At 43.6% G+C, this 19,330-nt stretch overlaps 2 protein-coding genes across 5 annotated transcripts; both read right to left on the bottom strand.

The window, feature by feature from the left end:
- Positions 1–5,548: 5,548 nt before the first annotated feature.
- LOC121545856 (ADP-ribosylation factor 3) lies at positions 5,549–10,927 on the bottom strand. 4 transcript variants are annotated; one of them, XM_041856730.2, is made up of 5 exons: positions 10,861–10,927; positions 9,186–9,501; positions 8,842–8,952; positions 7,417–7,541; positions 5,549–7,243 (listed from the first exon to the last, which is right to left on the bottom strand). In XM_041856730.2, exons 2-5 carry the CDS (start codon positions 9,331–9,333, stop codon positions 7,082–7,084), a joined length of 546 nt encoding a protein of 181 aa, XP_041712664.1. In that variant the 5' UTR covers positions 9,334–9,501; positions 10,861–10,927; the 3' UTR covers positions 5,549–7,081. The 4 variants fall into 4 exon arrangements, with proteins under 4 accessions (XP_041712664.1, XP_041712662.1, XP_041712663.1 ...); XM_041856728.2 differs by having other exon boundaries at positions 9,186–9,490; positions 10,861–10,923; XM_041856729.2 differs by having other exon boundaries at positions 9,186–9,538; positions 10,861–10,879.
- Positions 10,928–13,476: 2,549 nt separating this feature from the next.
- Positions 13,477–19,047, bottom strand: LOC121545857 (protein Wnt-10b-like). The gene is made up of 5 exons (XM_041856732.2): positions 18,890–19,047; positions 17,911–18,067; positions 17,651–17,756; positions 16,900–17,360; positions 13,477–16,611 (listed from the first exon to the last, which is right to left on the bottom strand). The coding sequence occupies exons 1-5, from the start codon at positions 18,961–18,963 to the stop codon at positions 16,060–16,062; spliced, it is 1,350 nt and encodes a 449-aa protein (XP_041712666.1). The 5' UTR covers positions 18,964–19,047; the 3' UTR covers positions 13,477–16,059.
- Between the last annotated feature and the right edge of the window lie 283 nt (positions 19,048–19,330).

The following is a 19,330-nucleotide window of genomic DNA, read 5'->3' as shown; positions in this document are numbered from 1 at the left end:
TGAACCTGCGTTGTAAACTTTAATTCGTAGGGTATGTTGCAGCAACCTCATGATGGGTACAGGGACAATTAGAGTATCATGTAGTAGCCTAAACCTATTGATGTTACATTGAGCTGGGTGAATGGAATATGAATGAAAGTCATCCAATATGCAGTAATAGAAAAAAGGCCACGCTCATTAAAAAAACGGCACTGACCATCACTGGTTTTCAGTGCATTTATCTTAAGCCATCCCTTTAAATATGGTGTACCTTTTAGTTTTAATTTTGTTCGACAGACTCAATAGAATATATTGAGAGACCTGTTCAGAATATTAGGAATCAATAAAATAAACATCACAGCACAGTTGAAAAATATATGGGAAATAGAAATAAAGAAAAATGATGCTATTTAGAGATAGATGGGAGGGGTTGAGTTGAGCTGAAGGGTTGGACTAAAAACAAAAATTTATTTTACCATGCAAGTCAGTTAAGAACAAATTCTTATTTACAATGACGGCCTACTTGTAAAGCCCCCCCGGCCAAACCCTCCTCTAACCTGGACGACACTGGGCCAATTGTGCGCCGCCCTATGAGACTCACAATCCCGGCCGGTTGTGATACAGCCCGGGATCAAACCCGGGTCTGTAGTGACGCCCCTAGCACTGCGATGCAGTGCCTTAGACTGCTGTGCCACTCGGGAGACAAGATAACTCATGTATAATATACTGTGTCCGTAAAATGTATATAGGTTCAGAACTTTTTTTAAACAGCACAGTTAAAAATATATGGCAAATAGAAATCAAACTGAATGGTCTTCAGAGATAGATGGGAGGGGTTGAGGGTAGCTGAAGGATGGGATTAAAAACAAACAAAAGATAACTATTGTAAAATACATTGTGTCTGTAAAATGTATATACTGTAGTATGTACAGTGCATTTGTAAAATAATATTTAGACCCCTTGACTTTTTCCACATTTTGTTACGTTACAGCCTTATTCTAAAATGGATTAAATTAATTGTTTTCCTCATCAGTCTACACAAAATACCCCAAATTGACAAAACGATAACAGGTTCTTAGAAATATTGGCAAATGTATTAAAAATAAAAACAGAAATACCTTATTTACATAAGTATTCAGACACTTTGCTATGAGATTCGAAATTGAGCTCAGGTGCATCCTGTTTCCATTGATCATCCTTGAGATGTTTCTACAACTTGATTGGAGTTCACCTGTGGTAAATTCAATTGATTGGACATTATTTGGAAAGGCACACACCTGTCTATATAAGGTCCCACAGTTGACAGTGCATGTCAGAGCAAAAACCAAGCCATGAGGTTGAAGGAATTGTCCGTAGACCTCTGAGATAGGATTGTGTCGAGGCACAGATCTGGGGAAGGGTACCAAAAAAATGTCTGCAGCATTGAAGGTCGCCAAAAACACAGTGGCCTCCATCATTCTTAAATGGAAGAAGTTTGGAACCACCAAGACTCTTCCTAGAGTTGGCCGCCCGGCCAAACTGAGCAATCGGGGGAGAAGGGGCTCCCGAGTGGTGCAGCGGTCTAAGGCACTAGGGCGTCACTACAGACCCCCTAGTTTGATTCCAGGCTGTATCACAACCGGCCGTGATTGGGAGTCCCATAAGGCAGCGCACAATTGGCCCAGCGTCGTCCGGGTTTGGCCTGTGTAGGCTGTCATTGTAATTAAGAATTTGTTCTTAACTGACTAGTTAAATAAAGGTTAAAACATTTAAATTTAAAAAAGGGCCTTGGTCAGGGAGGTGACCAAGAACCCGATGGTCAGTCTGACAGAGCTCCAGAGTTCCTTTGTGGAGAACCTTCCAGAAGGACAACCATCTCTTTTATTTTACCCCTTTTTCTCCCCAATTGGTAGTTACAGTCTTGTGCCATCGCTGCAACTCCCGTACGGACTTGGGAGAGGCAAAGGTCGAGAGCCATGCGTCCTCCAAAACACAACCCCGCCAAGCCGCACTGCTTCTTGACACACTGCTCGCTTAACCCGGAAACCAGCCGCACCAATGTGTTGGAGGAAACACAGTACAGCTGGCAAACGAAGTCAGCGTGTATGCACCCGGCCCGCCACAAGGAGTCACTAGAGCACGATGGGACAAGAAAATCCCAGCCGGACAAACCCTCCCCTAACCCGGACGACGCTGGGCCAATTTTGTGCATCCTCATGGGTCTCCCAGTCGCGGCCAGCTGCGACACAGCCCGGGATTGAACCTGGATCTGTAGTGACGCCTCTAGCACTAGCGATGCAGTGCCTTATACCGCTGCGCCACTCAGGAGGCCAGGACAACCATCTCTGCAGCACTCCACCAATCAAGCCTTTATGGTAGAGTCGCCAGACGAAAGCCACTCCTCAGTAAAAGGCATGATAGCCCGCTTGGAGTTGGCCAAAAGGCACCTAAAGGACTCTCAGACCATGAGAAAAAATATTATTTGGTTGGATTAAACCAAGATTGAACTCTTCGGCCTGAATGCCAAGCGTCACGTCTGGAGGAAACCTGCCACCATCCCTACGGTGAAGCATGGTGGTGGCATTATCATGCTGTGGGGATGTTTTTCAGCGGAAGGACTGGGATACTAGTCAGGATCGAGGGAAAGATAAACGGAGCAAAGTACAGAGAGATCCTTGATGAAAACCTGCTCCAGAGTGCTCAGGACCTCAGACTGGGGCAAAGGTTCACCTTCCAACAGGACAACGACCCTAAGCACACAGCCAAGACAATGCAGGAGTGGCTTAGGGACAAGTCTCTGAATGTCCTTGAGTGGCCCAGCCAGAGCCCGGACTTGAACCCGATTGAACATCTCTGGAGAGACCTGAAAATAGCTGTGCATTGATGCTCCACATCCAACCTGACAGAGCTTGAGAGGATCTGCAGAGAAGAATGGGAGAAACTCCCCAAATACAGGTGTGCCAAGCTTGTAGCGTAATACTCAAGACTCAAGGCTGTAATCGCTCCAAAGGTGCTTCAAGAAAGTACTGAGTAAAGGGTCTGAATACTTATGTAAATATGATATTTCCGTTTTTACATTTTTTTTTTGTATTTGTTGCTTTGTCATTATGGGGTATTGTGTGTAGATTGATGAGGAAACAATTGAATCAGTTTTAGAATAAGGCTGTGACATAACAAAATGTGGAAAAAGTCAAGGGGTCTGAATACTTTCCAAATGCACTGTATAAGCTGGAAGTAGAAGCCTAAGTGCTGTTGTCCATTAGTTTACTCCAATTAGGAGAGGGGTGGTAGGGTTAGGGGAAAATAATAAAGGAAAATATTTTTCATACAAATATTATTATAATAATAATAATACAATTTAAATTTAAATCGTCCTCCCTCTAAAACGGCACCAACCACCACTGGTTTTCAGTACATTTATCTTAAGCCATCCCTTTAAATACGGTGTACCTTTTAGTTAGAATTTTGTTCTGACAGACTCGATTGAATATATCGAGGTAACAGTTCAGAATATTAGGAATTAATGATAGAAAGCCATCTAAATATTTGCATATCCGTCTACGTTTCAGCACCAATTGGTAGATTAAAAAATATTCTGATTTTATAGATTATTTAGGGTTAGGAATTGAATCATGAAAAACGGGTTTGGAGAGCCTTTATGCACGAAAGAAAGAAAACTGTTGTTTAATTCATGCTGTAAATTGCCATGGTAATGTTGGAAGATTAGTGTACATATAATTATAATAGGGAGAATAGTGTACAATACATTTACATTTACATTTTAGTCATTTATCCAGAGCGACTTACAGTTAGTGAGTGCATACATTTTTCATACAATAGTAGGCTAAACCCTGATTGACTGATACTGATTGATAGTGGGTAATATTTAACATGGTAGAAATAGGAAACAGAGAAAGTCTGGGTCGCCTATAATAAATACATTTGAGAGTGCCCATCCCTGCAAGTTAAAAGGCTGTACAATTTAAATGCTGCATAACGGCACAGCGTTTCATAAACTTTACTGTGGGAATGTTGATAGGCTTCAGTTTGCTGCCATATGACTGATTCCCATTTGTCTCTAGGGATTATAAGGTAAAATAGATTTAAAACAAGTGTCATTTATATTTATAATTCCCTTATCCAAATGGATTACTCATTTACCTAGCTTTTATCAATAGCTCTTATCAAGTTGTAAATTACATTGATTGGAGAATGGTGTTATTTCTATCAAAAAAATTATAGATGTTTTTCCCACTTGGAACCGGTAGGTTCTGTAGACACCTCCGCCACACCTTCATTTATTCGATCTCCACCCCAAACAAATAGAGGGTGCATAGCAAAGGGAATTACGTTGCATTTACGGCGCTTAACTCGGGTTGTAATCGGCCCTTAGTGTTTACATCAGACAGGCGGTACCTAATTTATGTACATACATCCCCTAGCTGTTCTGTGATTCCTTATTTACAGCAGGGGGAGACAGAGGCCAGGGCTCTGAATTGTCTGCCTGAGAGCCACAGAAGTTTATTAGCTGAACATTGAGCAAATGTTGCACGTTTAGCATGTAATACGCCTACACATTTAGCCTTTCATGTAAAAACATACACAAAATCCATCCCCATCTCTAACTATTATAATGGTGTTGCATAAGAACACAATATTCCATTTGTATTACTTTCTATGAGTTTTTCTGACTTTTCAACTCCTAGGGTCAACTCTTAAATCTGAATATTTTTAACAGCAGATAAATGCAAGAGAAAAAACGGCCTTCCTTTACAGTAAAGACAGTATTCAGGTGTCTACATGTGTCAGCCAGTCCTGAATCTGTGATCTGATGTTCTATCAACAGACTACAGACTATTGTTATAGACAGACTACTGTGAGTGGGATGGCTCCATGACAGACTACGATGATGGCTCCATGATTGACCCAGCTCAGGTGGTTTTGGCTGCTGTCGCCAGACCTCCTCAGATTCTTCACCAGAGTATCATCATCATCCCTAGTGGCCCTAGCCTGTCTGACTGTCTGACTCTCTGTTTGACTGTCTGTCTGACTGTCGGACTGTCTGTCCGGGGCCAGGCCGTGTGTGGGGGCAGGTTGATGCTCCAGTCCCCAGTCCTCTGCATGGCCTTTGCATCCCGCCTGGTAGCCACTCCCTTCAACAGATTGATGAATTGATTGTGGGGCTGCTGCCAGTGTGTCTGTGCCCTGGGCGAGGGGCGTCCCGGTTACGGAAGAGAATCCCAGATATGGCACCCACCCTGGGGCCGCTATTGTGGCAGGCCTGCAGGGGGCCCCGGGGGCCCGGGAGCCCAGGGAGCAGCTCTATCTGACCCACATACTGCTGTCACACCCCTGGAGACACAGCACTGGGGATGGAGGGGCGGGGCAGATTGGGCCTGGGGCTAGGGTGGGGGGCCAGTGGGGGTGGGCTGGAGGCTGGAGGGCTGGAGACACAGGGCTGTTGCAGGGATAGCGCATGGGCTGGGGATGGTGCCAATATGGACCTCTGAATCGCTGAACTAAATTGCGGGCCAAGCTGTGAAAATATTTCACACACACCCCAAAACTCAAGAAGAGTCCTAACACAATCTGAAGATCTAGTGAATGAATGTAGGTATTTTTTATTGATTTACCAGTGCAGTTAACAGGTAAACTGCTATCACTGGACACATCCTCACCAATACATATGTACTCTTAACTATGATTGAATCGTCATACCTTTTTTTTTCTAGTAACATTAATAGATAAACCCTGTTTCAATTATTTTTAATACACATTATTAACTGGAATGTTAAGTAATTACATTGTTACAGTAATATAACATTACTTTTTTTATTTTTTTATCTTGCACAGACTCAACTGAGGTAAAGGAGGAACAAATCAAGACATGAATTGATACATTTTGCCACAACTGTGGTCCCACTTGATGTTCAACTTTACACACAAACTATCATCAGAATAAAGGGTTTTCAACACTAGAGATATAAGGCCACAAAAACAACTGTTGCACCAAACTAAACCCAATGTAGGAAATGTAATACACAAGCTGGAATGTTAAAGCTGGAATCCTTTGAGTCCGTTTGGGATATTACAACAACAAAGAAGTTACTGCAAACAACCAACACAGATTTTCCCCCCTTCAGACATCATTGCACACACGATAGAACAGCAGAATATGTACTGCAATTTATTTATTTATTTTTTTACCAAGCTGCTCACCTCGGTTTGGATGCTCCTCACCTCCATTTAGTCAACAACACCAAAACAATAACAAAGGTGCTGGGGGCGAAACAGTGGCGCTGTTTCCCCTAACGCGGACTCCATCTTTAAATTCACACGTCTATATATATCAGTCCATACACAAATCCTGATAACTACAATTGAACATATCAACCACAATGATTCCTTTAGGTATATCTCAGGTATATTTTTACAGGTATATGTTTGTTCTTGTTAAGTAAAACGTGTAATATACAGTTGACATAGAAAAAAGCATGCTCTTGCATATTGGACGTGTTTTACACAAACCTATGTCACTGTCCATTAATATCTGCCATTACTGCATTGCTCCAACCAGCAGTAGCAATCTTAGTGTAAAAGGAGAATACTGTCAGAAGACACTGGCTAAATAGACAACATTAGACAGATACTATTCCAAACTTCATTTCCAAGAGATCTTTTACTGTATGGCCATGCATAATACTGTGTTCCAAAAACAACTAACATTGCTATTATCTATTCTGATGTATAAGTGAAATTAAATAAATGAATAAATCATGTATTAATTAAATAATAAATAAATAAATAGTGTTTCTAGAAACCTGATGCTTATTAATATGTGGTTAATAACCATGTATGAAATGTCATGTATTGACATCGATGGCACATTTCTGGAAGGTGATAACTGTTTTTAATAATTGACATCAGGTTGAAAATGTCCTCAAGGAATGGTACAGTTTAAACTTAGGGATATTCTCTCTAAGTCCCCATCCTACATACCAATCACATTTCACTCCCACCATGTCAAGATTTTTCACTTAATGGATCAACTACAACCAACTACCACTTCTTGTTTCAAGAGCTGACACTAAGGTTTCTCTTCACTCTCCTCTGATTGGTCCATTCACTTCTTGTTCTTCAGCTGATTGGCCAGCCAGTCAAGGCCCTCGTATAGGCCGTCTCCACTGGTGGCGCAGGTGGCCTGTATGTACCAGTTGCGGTGACGCAGGGAGTGGAGCCCCAGCTTGTCTGTGATCTCTGCTGCGTTCATGGCATTGGGCAGGTCCTACACAGAACGAGAGGTAGAGTTGGAAGGATAGGAGTGGACAAAAGAACATGAGAGACAAGATTATAGGCGAAATGAAATCCCAGGTAGACAGAAGGATAGTTAGCGATGAAAAGCACACGAGGCAGCAGAGAAAAATATGAATTGAGTGAGGCTATAGCAATTGTCCATACCTGTTTATTAGCGAAGATGAGAAGCACGGCGTCTCGTAGCTCGTCCTCAGCCAGCATCCTCATCAGCTCCTCCCGAGCCTCGTTCACCCGCTCACGGTCATTACTATCCACCACAAAGATCAAACCTGGAACCACAACAAACGTTGTTACTGTGTCTACCACAAAGATCTGACCTGGAACCACAACAAACGTTGTTACTGTGTCTACCACAAAGATCTGACCTGGAACCACAACAAACGTTGTTACTGTGTCTACCACAAAGATCTGACCTGGAACCACAACAAACGTTGTTACTGTGTCTACCACAAAGATCTGACCTGGAACCACAACAAACGTTGTTACTGTGTCTACCACAAAGATCTGACCTGCAACTATGAGAAACCTTGATAGATACCCTGAACCCTAACACTGTTCACCACAAAGATCAAACCTGGAACCACAACAGGACTTATTTGTCAGGAAGCACGACATGCTTGTCATGAAACTATACAAACCCACTGATGACAGTGTTTTACTGTCTGTAGGCATCCCCCTCTATCAGAATGAACAGGTTTATCTTCCAACTGGAGCATGGTATAGAAAGAATAACAATCCTAATACAAACTAGTAAAATGCTTTAAATGTGAAGAACATGTGCTTGATGCAGTATGCAAATGTCTATAACTAGAGTGTGTGAGTCAGCCCAATCGCTTCGGGTGTCAGGATGACATCATGGTGCTGGATGTGTCATAGGCCTGGAGGGGCAGTCTTTGTCCTAGCATGGCCCTATTGCCCTCAAATTCAAATCTGGACCTTGAAGCCAGTTCCACAGACATATTTTAATTATTCCACTCCAATCAGGGACTGATCTAGGACCAGAGTTAAGAACATACCGTAACCTCACTCCACAGCTAGCTTGAAATATCGCCAATGGAGCCATCCAACTGGTACCTTTTGTATAGCTCAAATGGTTGGAACGTTGTCAATGAGGGCGGTCACGTGTGTTGAGAAGCAGAGGATCACATGTTCAAGCCCAGTATGGCGTAGTCAGTCAGTGGGGGAAGCTAAGCTGTTAGCCGCACATTGACCCCCATTATATTTACAATTAATTATCAGGTAGAACAGAAAACCAGCAGTACTCCGGACCTCGTAGGGTAAGATTTGCATACCCCTTCCCTATAGTGTCACCAACCAGGGTTCTAACACAGGTCTCCTGCACGTCACAAGACTGAGTTAGCACATTGAGCTAAAGCCTAGGCATTAGCAGCCTGAGGAGCTAATGTACATTTTCAGGTCTCAGGCAAGGTTACTCATCACATGAGCGTGGTTCATTGAACCACCTCCATTACACAGTCGCAGATCAGTTAAGAACCCTCCTGCTCAGCTTACAAGTCACAACAGTGTTAGCCCTCTGAGCTAAAGCTTATTATCTCTCCCTATCCTTACCCTGTGTGTTCTGGAAGTAGTGTCTCCACAAAGGCCTGATCTTGTCCTGGCCACCCACGTCCCAGACAGTGAAGCTGATGTTCTTATACTCCACCGTCTCCACGTTAAACCCTGAGCAGGGAAAGGGAAATTAGTGTTATAAATGTATTTTGAACAGCTGTCGGTGTTATAAACCTCTCATAAAGAGTCGTATGTGTGTTATAAATGCCTTATAAACAGTTGTAGGTGTGTAATGATTAAGGATGGGTACCATTTCTAAATTATATTGCATTTTATTTTTGTTCTAATCCTTTATAGCCAATAAAGTTATGACCTTCGTAGTTAGACTGTGAGACTTTCCATACCGATAGTGGGGATGGTGGTGACTATCTCTCCCAGCTTCAGTTTGTATAGGATGGTGGTCTTCCCTGCAGCGTCCAGCCCCACCATCAGGATCCTCATCTCCTTCTTCCCTAACAGGCTCTTCAGCAGGTTGCCAAAGATGTTCCCCATGGTGACTGGCTGGCTGGTTGACTGGCTGGCGGCTGGCTGGCTGGCTGGATGGCTGGTTGACTGGCTGGCGGCTGGCTGGCTGGCTGGATGGCTGGTTGGATGGCTGGTTGGCTGGTTGGCTGGTTGGCTGGTCGGACCTCAACTCACTGCTACAGAGCTGATGGGCAGCTGGATGTCAGAGCCCAGAGTTTTCCTGACCTTATAACTTAACCAAGAAAAACTGGTCCCTAGTTACATACCATTAATGGAGTATTATTCAGAGGGCCCAGAGTTTTTGCTGACTACCTGAACTGACCAGGCAAAAGTCCGGAGGCCCGGTCAAATCACAAGGTCAGGAAAAACTCTGAGCCCTAGGAATAGGCTAATTCCCCCATAGCCTACATGGCAAGCCAGCGGCTAAACAGGCGGTGAGCTAGTAGATTTACAGAGTCAGAGCCACAGAGACATGCAGTAGGACACACAGTAGCCCTTCAACCACTCCTCAGGCCATTAACACCTCGTAACAGCTCCAAACCACCTCAGAGGAAAACCAATAGTCTACTTCACACCTCCACAGGCGGGCTGAGGAAGCTGACCTAACTGAAGGCCTGTAGGCTGGCAGACCGCACACTGGTGAGAGGAGCTGCTGTGATGTAGGCCTACTACCTACCGCAATCCTTTGTTGAGCTGGGTTTATGTAGTTTATAGCAGTTCTAATCTATACATTGAAATATGTTCTGTAATCTACAGAAATATGTATGTGCCACTGTAACAGTACTTTGAACAGCTGTCAGTGTTATAACCCTCTCATAAAGAGTTGTATGTGTGTTATAAATGCCTTATAAACAGTTGTAGGTGTGTAATGATTAAGGATGAGTAACATTTCTAAATGATTTCGCATTTTATTTTGTTCTAATCCTTTATAGCCAATAAAGTCAATAACCTCTCATCTGTTCCTGCTATAGCAGCCCTAAAGCAAGGATCATCAATTTGTTCTAGGGTGGCAGGTGCATTATAACAACTGTCTTCTGTTCTGAGTCAAAAAAACATTGAAATAGCTTAAAAATACGTGGATGAATGTGTTCATGAAGTGATTTTTCAATCACTGCATCGCAGTGACCACATAGGCTACTATGAAACACATCTGTCGTAGCGCAAGAGCACTCGCAATGATGGTAGCAACCTCAGTGCGCCTGTGTGTGTGGATTGGAACACCCTGTATCTCTGCAGCACATTTGGCACCACGACATGCCGGTTCAATTAAATAGTATTGTTAAATATAATATGTAGACACACTGTAAACATCACAAATACAATGGCAACTCTTATTTCCATCCATAGGCAAATTATGATTTTCACCTTATCTCCTCCAGTCACGACTACAAGCGATGCTTAGGTGGCCTGTATGAACGCCATTAATTCACTAGAATCACTACAAACAACTAGTTCTTTTATTTCTGTAACGACATGACACGATGCCGCATTCTTGTATTTCTACAGTTTTACGTTATCCATCATTTTCATATTATATATCTCACCCGCACTTACCTCTGTTAGCGGTACCAGCTGGATTCGGGCAGTGCAGTTTGTCTCTCGCGAGAAGCCACAAAGAAAGACAGGTTGCTCCTTAAGTCTCGCGATGATGAGCTCACCAAGTACACCTCTCCATCACTTCATGGGCCGATCACGCGCCCCCTTCACTGCCAATATGTCTGAGTGACACCATTTTCAGTTGGAGGCGGCTGGGGGTCAATTCTGTTTTTATTGAAAATGATTTATTTATTTTTTTATGGGTTTTTTGTAATTCATTGAATGCTCTTCATATAGCCTTCTGAGTTGAAACTGAAATAACATCAACCCTAGTCAGGGCTTGAGTTGACGCAGTGTTTGTGTGGTTTGTTTGAGTGCCCCACGATAAACATCCTGCTTAGATTACATGTTGCTCTGTTACTGTACAATAATGCAATGAATGCCTGTCAAACTTATTTTTTGTGTTTAGAGATTCAAAACAAAATATCCAACAGTTTTTGTTATATAATAAGAGACTAGATAGTAAAACATTTTGACTAGGGGCAAACATAGCCTATATGAATAATTCAACCTAGAAACGCCTTAATGAATAAGTAAGTGGTGAACTGTTAAAACTATGCCAAAGGATACTTCTTGGCAGAGCTTTAGTGTGGCAGAGACAATGAGCTGAGAAGAGGCAGAATTTAGGCTACACTGAATCACTCTCACAAGAGGCCACTCATTGACAGTGCTGTGGCGACATTTTGATTTTATTGAATTTTCTTGAATCATCATGGATCAAACAATGGGAAAATACATTACACATGATTTTCCCTTTATTACATGTATACCATACCAAACACATCAAAAAGCAATGCCATAGCCAGCCTTAATTGACTTTGTCAAAGCCAAACCTTCTTTGAAGCATCTAAGGTGAACTGCTGTAAGTGGGTTATATGGTTAATACAGGCTTGCATCTGAGGCTGTATTTGCTAGGTTTCAAATATGGGTTCAAAGACCCAGTACTCAACCCATTATAGATAAGTCACCTGTCTGTCAAAATTATTGATTTGATGTCCTACTCCTTAGCTTTGAGTATATATACAGTAAAGGCCTACTAATTGAGTGAGTTATTTACGTGTTGATAAACCAGTGTGTCTCTCTGTACAATACGTCTGTCAGCCAGTGGCTCTATATATGATAGGTGTGTTTGTTCAGCGGTTAAAGCAAAATAGAAAAGAGTGAAGCAGATGTTAGCAGCTGCACACCAGACTACGGGGTGGAGTGGATGTAGGGGGAGTGTGCCGTAGCCCGTGTTTGTGTGTGTTGGGAGCGCAGAGGGGGTTATAGGGGGGTTACTGTACAGCGGGTAGGGACGACTAGGGGTGGTGGGTGCGTCAGAGAACTGGGGAGGTTGGAGTTATAATTTAAAGGAGCCTATTCCTCTGAAGTGTTTGCCAGAGTGCACCCCAGCAAACACAATCACAAGTCAGGTTGGTTATGCTTGCAGAACTAATGAGGGCTTGCATGTTGAGGGCAGAGGAGCGGAGAGCTTTGATGTTCTGGGTAGCAGGCTCCTTGTGTTCTCCCTCTGCCTGACTCTCTCTCTGCATGTCCCACATCAAAAACGAAAGGGGAGTCAGTCGAGAAGCAGATGTTTTGAGCTATGTATTTATACAGAATATACTTTATAAATCCTCTCTCTCACTCTCTCCCTCTCTTGCAGAGTTTGCCTTCATGTTTGTATGTATGCATCTATCTAGGCTTTCTTTCAATCTGGCTAAACATATTGAATCATCTTCTGTTAAACATACAGTATAATCATCCTGTCAGTCAACGTTGAGGACTTTTATCTTTTCTAGTTTCCCTTTAATTCAGCTGGGTCTGGTTGTCATTACTATAGGGGCAGTCAATGTGTTGCCATGCATGTGTCAGTGTCTGCAGACTGCAGCCATGGTGGGAGACAGGAACAGAAAGGGGGGTGGGAGTAGGCGAGCGCACTGGTGGAAAAAGTACCCAATTGTCATACTTGAGTAAAAGTAAAGATACATTAATAGAAAATGACTCAAGTAAAAGTGAAAGTCACCCAGTAAAATACTACTTGAGTAAAAGTCTAAAAGTACTTGGTTTAAAATATACTTAAGTATCAAAAGTAAATGTAATTGCTAAAATATACTTAAGTATCAAAAGTAAAAGTATAAATAATTTCAAATTCCTTATATTAAGGCACCATTTTTATTATTTTTTAAATGTATGTATAGCCAGGGGCACGCTCCAACACTCAGACATCATTTACAAACTAGGCAGGTGTGTTTAGTGAATCCGTCAGATCAGAGGCAGTAGGGATGACCAGCGACGACCAAAATGTAACGAGTACTTTTGGGTGTCAGGGAAAATGTATGGAGTAAAAAGTAAATTATTTTATTTAGGAATGTAGTGAAGTAAAAGTAGAAGTTGTCAAAAATATATATAGTAAAATAAAATACAGATACCCCCAAAAACTACTTAAGTAATACTTTTACTTAAGTACTTTACACCACTGGGCGAGCGAGAGGGAGATAGAGGAGAGAGAACAGGGACACAGAGAGAGCGGTAAAGAAGGAGATAGGAGAAGAAGAGGGAGTGAGAGAGACTGAGAGACTGACACAGAGAGAGGGAGAGAGATAGAGACTGAGAGACTGACACACAGAGAGGGTGAGAGAGAGACGAGGAGAATAGAGGAAGACAAAGCGATCCAGGGCTGTCCAACCTCTGTCTCACACATGGGGAGAAACGGTGACAGGAAATTCCCCTTCGCAGCAGCAGCAGCAGCTCCAGGGTGAAATGATAAAGGAATGAAGAAATGCAAACCAGAGATCGAGTTATCCCTTATCATTCCAATCCCATACCAGTCCCTCTCAGTCTCCCCCTCTCTGCTATTCTCTCACTAAATACCAGGGCGAGCGCGCTTGATCCAGATATTGGGACAGTCACACAGTCACTTTTAGTCTACCAAAAGGGTGTTTCAATCAGTGGACTCATGTTCACACTAACAAAGTAATATTGATAATTGAAGACCTAAGACAAGCTGGATCGCCCAAAGATCAAGCTGGATCCCATCAAGTGAGTATATCCCTCATATGTGTGGATCTAAGAATGTACTTATCTTTAATCTAGCCAGGCACTGGACGGTATGTGGGATTAGTGTGTAAATCACCCAAGAGCCCTGTCTCTCTCTTTGTCTGTCTCTGACTTAGACAGAGAGGGACACAGTGTCTTCAGTAGCAGCATCACATGGTGCAGTGAGTCTCCCTTGGCTGTGAACCCTGGACAGATGATCCCAGGCTCACACACACACACACACACACAATACAGAGAGACTGACTGTTATAATCGCCCCTCTCTCTTCTAGTAATAAAAGTCATTCTTTCAGGAAACAATATCCTGCTGCCATAAAAACCACCTCTCTCTGCATGAAGGAAGCGGCCATAAAATGAGTCTCACCACTTCTCTCCTGTGTGGAGTGTAGAGCAGGCCTATAGACTTATGCCCTATACCTCCAATCCTCCAACCCCACCACACTTCACCTCAGCATCATTCATCCGGGTCATGAGAATAGAGCATGTCGGTGTCTGGGTTTGATAGACTCCAATGCGTCCCAATTCTCTACCTTTCTCCCGAAGTGTACACTTGTACACTCTTTCCTACACATTTAACAGCATTGAAACGTTTCAGGCATGCAGACACCTAACCTCTGCTCGCACAATGGAATGAGAGAATTCCGGCCGCAACAATAAGTAGAGGCATATTTGTGACATAATAATTCTATCGATTCACTAAAAAAACATCATCACAAAACAAAAGAAACAGCAATAATACAGTTTGTGGTAATGATTGTTACAATTCTAAGGCATTACCTAAATTACCTGCAGTTCAGTTTGGAGAGGGATCGACAGCATTCCATCAATCAATGGTAAATTGCTTCAACCAAGACTCAAACATGGATTTCCTTCTCCAGATCCAAGAAAATCAATGGGCAGAACAAACTGTCCTCACTAGATTCCTAGTTACTCTAGTTCTGATTCCATCGGTAATGGAAAAACGTTGAGGAACCATCATGCCTGGTTCTCTTTAGTTCTGTTTCATTAGTTCTTAGTTCTTAGTTCGTAATGGAGAACCGGCATTAAAGAATTTAAACCCTGTAGTCTTGAGGCATAGGTGCAAAATATCCAATGAGTATAATTGTCCTCTGGAGTTCATTACCATACTCCATATCAGAACTCATGGCATGTCTGTTTTCCAGCGTCTCACTGTTGTGTTCAGGCTTTGTTGACTATAACAGCTTCAGTTCAACTTCACCATCCTGAGCAGAACAACACATTGGGACTCATATGTTCCTCTCATAAACTAGTCCCACACAGCAGATGCCAAGCAAGGAAGGCAAAATAAGTTCACACACAAACATTAATATACATTTTTCATGTACACAAAAACTGTACACTGTGATAGTAGCCAGGGCATTACTTAGTTTAAATAATAATGTGTTCCTGCTGTCTGAGATGTTCTTTGTTTCTGAGTAGAGAGCAGGGGAGAACAGAACAGAACAGCAGATGGGGTCCAGGGCATTCAGATTTTTATGGCTGAAAGGGCTGCATCTAAACATGCAGGGGAAAGACAGACAAATGACATGAGTCACCTCGTCTTCAACCTCTGACTTGGCATTTTGACAGGCAACAAAGGGAAAATAGATCCCAGATGACGGAAAAAGAAAAAGGACAGAGAAGTGGGGGATAAACAGATTCTGTGGGAGACTTCAGCCGACGCAAATAGAAAAACAAACACCAAGACTGAAATGAAAGGTTTGGTTGGGTGGATGTGTGTATATTGGACAGAGTTAAAGGGTGGATTTTGATTTTGCCATCCTGTGTCCTGGATATGTCCAGGAGAAACCTGGAGAAGGACTGTTAAGAAGGACATGAAAGAGTGTGGCCTCGCCTGGGGAACGCTAACCAAGTAACCTGCTGACTAGAAACGGTGTCTCTCTTTTGGATGCCCATGCGTCCCAATGCATGAAGAGGAGTAAGTAACTAAGTGTCAGGCCTTAGTAGATGAAGTGGATCGTCTACCCATATACCAAATGAAAGGTTTGGTTGTGTGGGTTTGTGCATAGTACATCAGAGAGTCAATGGGTGGATCCTGTGCCATGCTGCGTCCCATTGGATGGGTCCTTACAGGAGTCTTGGCAGGTCGTCTACCCATCTACTTGCAGACGTTGACCCACTCAGTGACTCTGCACTCCTCACAGAGCACGTAGCAGCACCAGTGGAAGTGGCAGTGGCACCTCTCACTGCGTGTCTGCTTCAGGATGTTGTGTCCTCTCCCGCAGCACAACGACCCGCAGCTGTCCATGCTGTGGCTGGTCTTGTTGCAGATACGGCCCTGAGTACCCAGAGAGTCCAGGGACGGCTCCCGCTCACAGAAGTCTGGCGACTTCTCAAAGTAGACCAGCTCACGTGACACACTGCTCCTCCGCCGACCCCCATTGTTAGGGCCCCCCGCGCCCCCAGACCCAGTACCCCCGCCGGCCCCGTTCCTGACCCCAGTTGAGGCACCATTCCCGGCTGCGACCCGGGGGTTGAACATCCCGTTGTTCTTGTTCTGGGAGTTAATGAAGATGGCGGAGAGGAACTTGTCCCTGAGCAGAGACCCCAGAAGCCTGAACTCTGGGGACACGTACCAGCAGGTCTTGAACTGGCAGCTGCCTGACGTGCCGTGGCATTTACACTTCCTCTTCATGTTGTCAGTCACTAGCTGTGCAGGGGGAAACAATCATGTCAATATCCATAGAAGTCTAGAATGGTTTTGATTGCAATGTACTAGGGTAACAATTATAAATGTATTTAAAATCGTTTATACATGTAGTTTATAGATAGTTTATAAATCTGTTATAAAAATTTATAACTAATTGGTTCAATTCAATATTCAATTCCATGAATGTTAGAAAACTTGATGAATTCCATTGTGAAACCTTCATCAAATGACAGCCCGACTCTTACTTGCAGTTATCATACTAAATATACAAGATACAGCCTATCTCACCTGTCGGCCAACCCTGTTGTTGTGTATCCTCATGCGGGCGTGGATATCCCGTGGGGAGCCCCGGGAGTCCAACCAATCCCTGGAGAATCTCTCCCCGAAGCGGGCGTCATGGCTACAGCCCCCCCACTCCCAGGTCTCCTGCAGGGGGCTGAGGTCCTCTGGCAGGGGCTTGAGGAGGGAGGAGGGGTGGGTAGAACCAGAACGCAGGCTGGCTGGCACATCTCTGATCTCCTGGGGGTGTGCGCCTCCTCTCCCACCCCCTCCCATGCCCACTCTGGCTCCTCCCCTCTGGAGGGTCTGCAGCTGCAGCTGGGTAAGTTTGAGGCGAATTTTATCGTCGTCCAGGCGACGCTTGGCCTCGCAGCCGCAGCCCTGGAGCTTGCCTAGGCTGCAGGCGGAAGCCACGGAGTGGGCCACACCTGCTGCCAGCAGGGACAGAGAGAAGGCACTCTCCCTGAAGCCTGGGGGACAAGGACAGACAGACACATCAGTCGTGACGTCATCACACTGGGTGTAATCTAAATATCACAGAAAAACTTCATATCCTGTCATTACTCTTATTCTATAAGCACAACAATAAATGTTTATGTCAGCATACTTTTTTTGTCTACCATCCCCTCCAAGAGCCTAAAGATTCTGACCAGGGAGATAGAGGGGTCTGGAGTTTTTCCTGATCAAATCATCAAGTCACCAGAAACTCCTGGCCCTATTCCCAACCCCTTCTCCCTGCGCTCCTCTGTGTGCCTCTCACCTCTGTTGAGGATGGCACTCTGATGAGGCAGCTTGCTGTGGCTCTCCAGAGTAGAACAGTTCCACCGCTGGTCTCTGAGCTGGTGCTGGCACTCGTGGATGGCCACCTGCATCATAGAATGAAATACAACACTAGAATGGAAATTGGTATCCTGGTAGCATGACTAAAATGACGGCCATCTTGGTCAGGGAATCTTTCATTCTAGACCCTGATAAAATATGGTCAAATATTGTAAAAATGTTATACTATATCTCTATGACCTGGATGCCCTGCAGTGCAGAGGCCGTCACGTCGGGGCTTTGCACACACAGACGAATCTGACGCTTGCTCAGGCCCGCCAGCCGCAGGCAGACAGAGTTAGGGGTCAGAACCGGATCTCCTGCCACCTTCAGACCCAGGATGTCATTACACAGCACCCTGAGGAGGGGATACATACGTTGAGGAGGGAGTGAGGGATACAGAAGAGTTGGCCAAGGGTTCATCAATCAAGTCCTAGAGCAATATCAATCTGTGGAGGAGGTCCTATAGTGCCTGGTCCGACTCTTCATCTAAGAGTGAAAGCGTCATGTAATGAAATGAAGATTCAGAGAATAGGTATTCGCTGAGACATATAATGCATAAGACTTAAGAGATAGCTTAAGTTCTGGGAAAAGTTGTAAGGACATAGAATGTTGATTATATCTCTAGGCTTACCATCATATCTACAGTATTTACATAGCTTCACTATTTGTTTTAGTTGAACAAATTACAGTAGGCCTAAAGAGCAGCAGTGTAAAATCATGTGCAGTAGAAACATGGATGACATTGTTACTAAACCAACCATCTATGCCAGTTGACAGCTGGAGTTGCCTAATAAAGAAGGAGATCTACACATCCTTAATCATGCAGTCGTCCAACTGTTGGTTCTGATTAGCTTGTTTGTGTGTGTGTGTGTGTGTGTGTGTGTGTAATTACAGGTCAGAAACAAGAAAACATTTGAAATCGTGATGACAGAGGTAGTAGCAGCAGCAATAGTCAGTTAGTGAGACAGAGCTGAACCGAAACATCAACGCATTGTAATATATGCACCAACTTATTTAACTAAAATACAACACTGGATAAGACTGATGGAAATACCAGTAGCCTGACAGAATCTTTCTCCGATTTTAATTTTCGATTTAATTACTTATCTTTCCCGGAATGCTCATCGAACATCAGTAACCTACCCTCTCTACTTCTCATCACTCTCGGGCTACTTACGTGATTGCAGGTGACATAAGTACCGCTGCCAAAATCAGGACTTGGTCCCAACGGAATTGATGTGATATCTCCATTTTGGTAAGCGTCTTTCTCGACGTGACATTAAAACACTGGTGTGATAATCGATTAAACAAAGAAAAGAAGACGAGTGGAGTAGATTATCGATGTGCCTCCAAAAGAACGAGGAGTGAAGAAAGGGAGCGGAATAGTTTGGGGCGAACGTGAAGGGGAGGGGGAGAGAAAATAAGGGAGTGGAGATGCCGCTGCAGGCGGTTGTTTTCAAATGTATTGACCTTATGAAAAAAAGTATCAACAGTTGACTAACAGTTACGTGAATTTGACCGATAGTCAATAAGTGTTATAACGCAGTATCCAAAGATTTTACGCGCAGGCACCATTTTCCTTACCATCATCACCCTCGGCATCATCTCGTATATGAAC

The sequence above is a fragment of the Coregonus clupeaformis genome, chromosome 30 (genome assembly GCF_020615455.1).
Source record: "Coregonus clupeaformis isolate EN_2021a chromosome 30, ASM2061545v1, whole genome shotgun sequence".
Classification (NCBI taxonomy): Eukaryota; Metazoa; Chordata; class Actinopteri; order Salmoniformes; family Salmonidae; genus Coregonus; species Coregonus clupeaformis.
Note: the sequence above shows the minus strand (reverse complement) of the source record. Positions and strands in the feature narration are given on the sequence as shown.

Bases quoted from the DNA above. Each gene is read 5' to 3' on its own strand.
- LOC121545857 (XM_041856732.2), bottom strand. From the start codon at position 18,963: ATGGAGATATCACATCAATTCCGTTGGGACCAAGTCCTGATTTTGGCA. The intron at 18,068-18,889 runs GTAAGTAGCCCG...TCCCCTCCTCAG, and splicing joins CTTATGTCACCTGCAATCAC to GGTGCTGTGTAATGACATCC. The intron at 17,361-17,650 runs GTGAGAGGCACA...CTTGTCCCCCAG, and splicing joins GAGTGCCATCCTCAACAGAG to GCTTCAGGGAGAGTGCCTTC.
- LOC121545856 (XM_041856730.2), bottom strand. From the start codon at position 9,333: ATGGGGAACATCTTTGGCAACCTGCTGAAGAGCCTGTTAGGGAAGAAG. The intron at 7,542-8,841 runs GTAAGGATAGGG...TTGTGGTTCCAG, and splicing joins CTACTTCCAGAACACACAGG to GTTTGATCTTTGTGGTGGAT. The intron at 7,244-7,416 runs GTATGGACAATT...CGTTCTGTGTAG, and splicing joins TCATCTTCGCTAATAAACAG to GACCTGCCCAATGCCATGAA.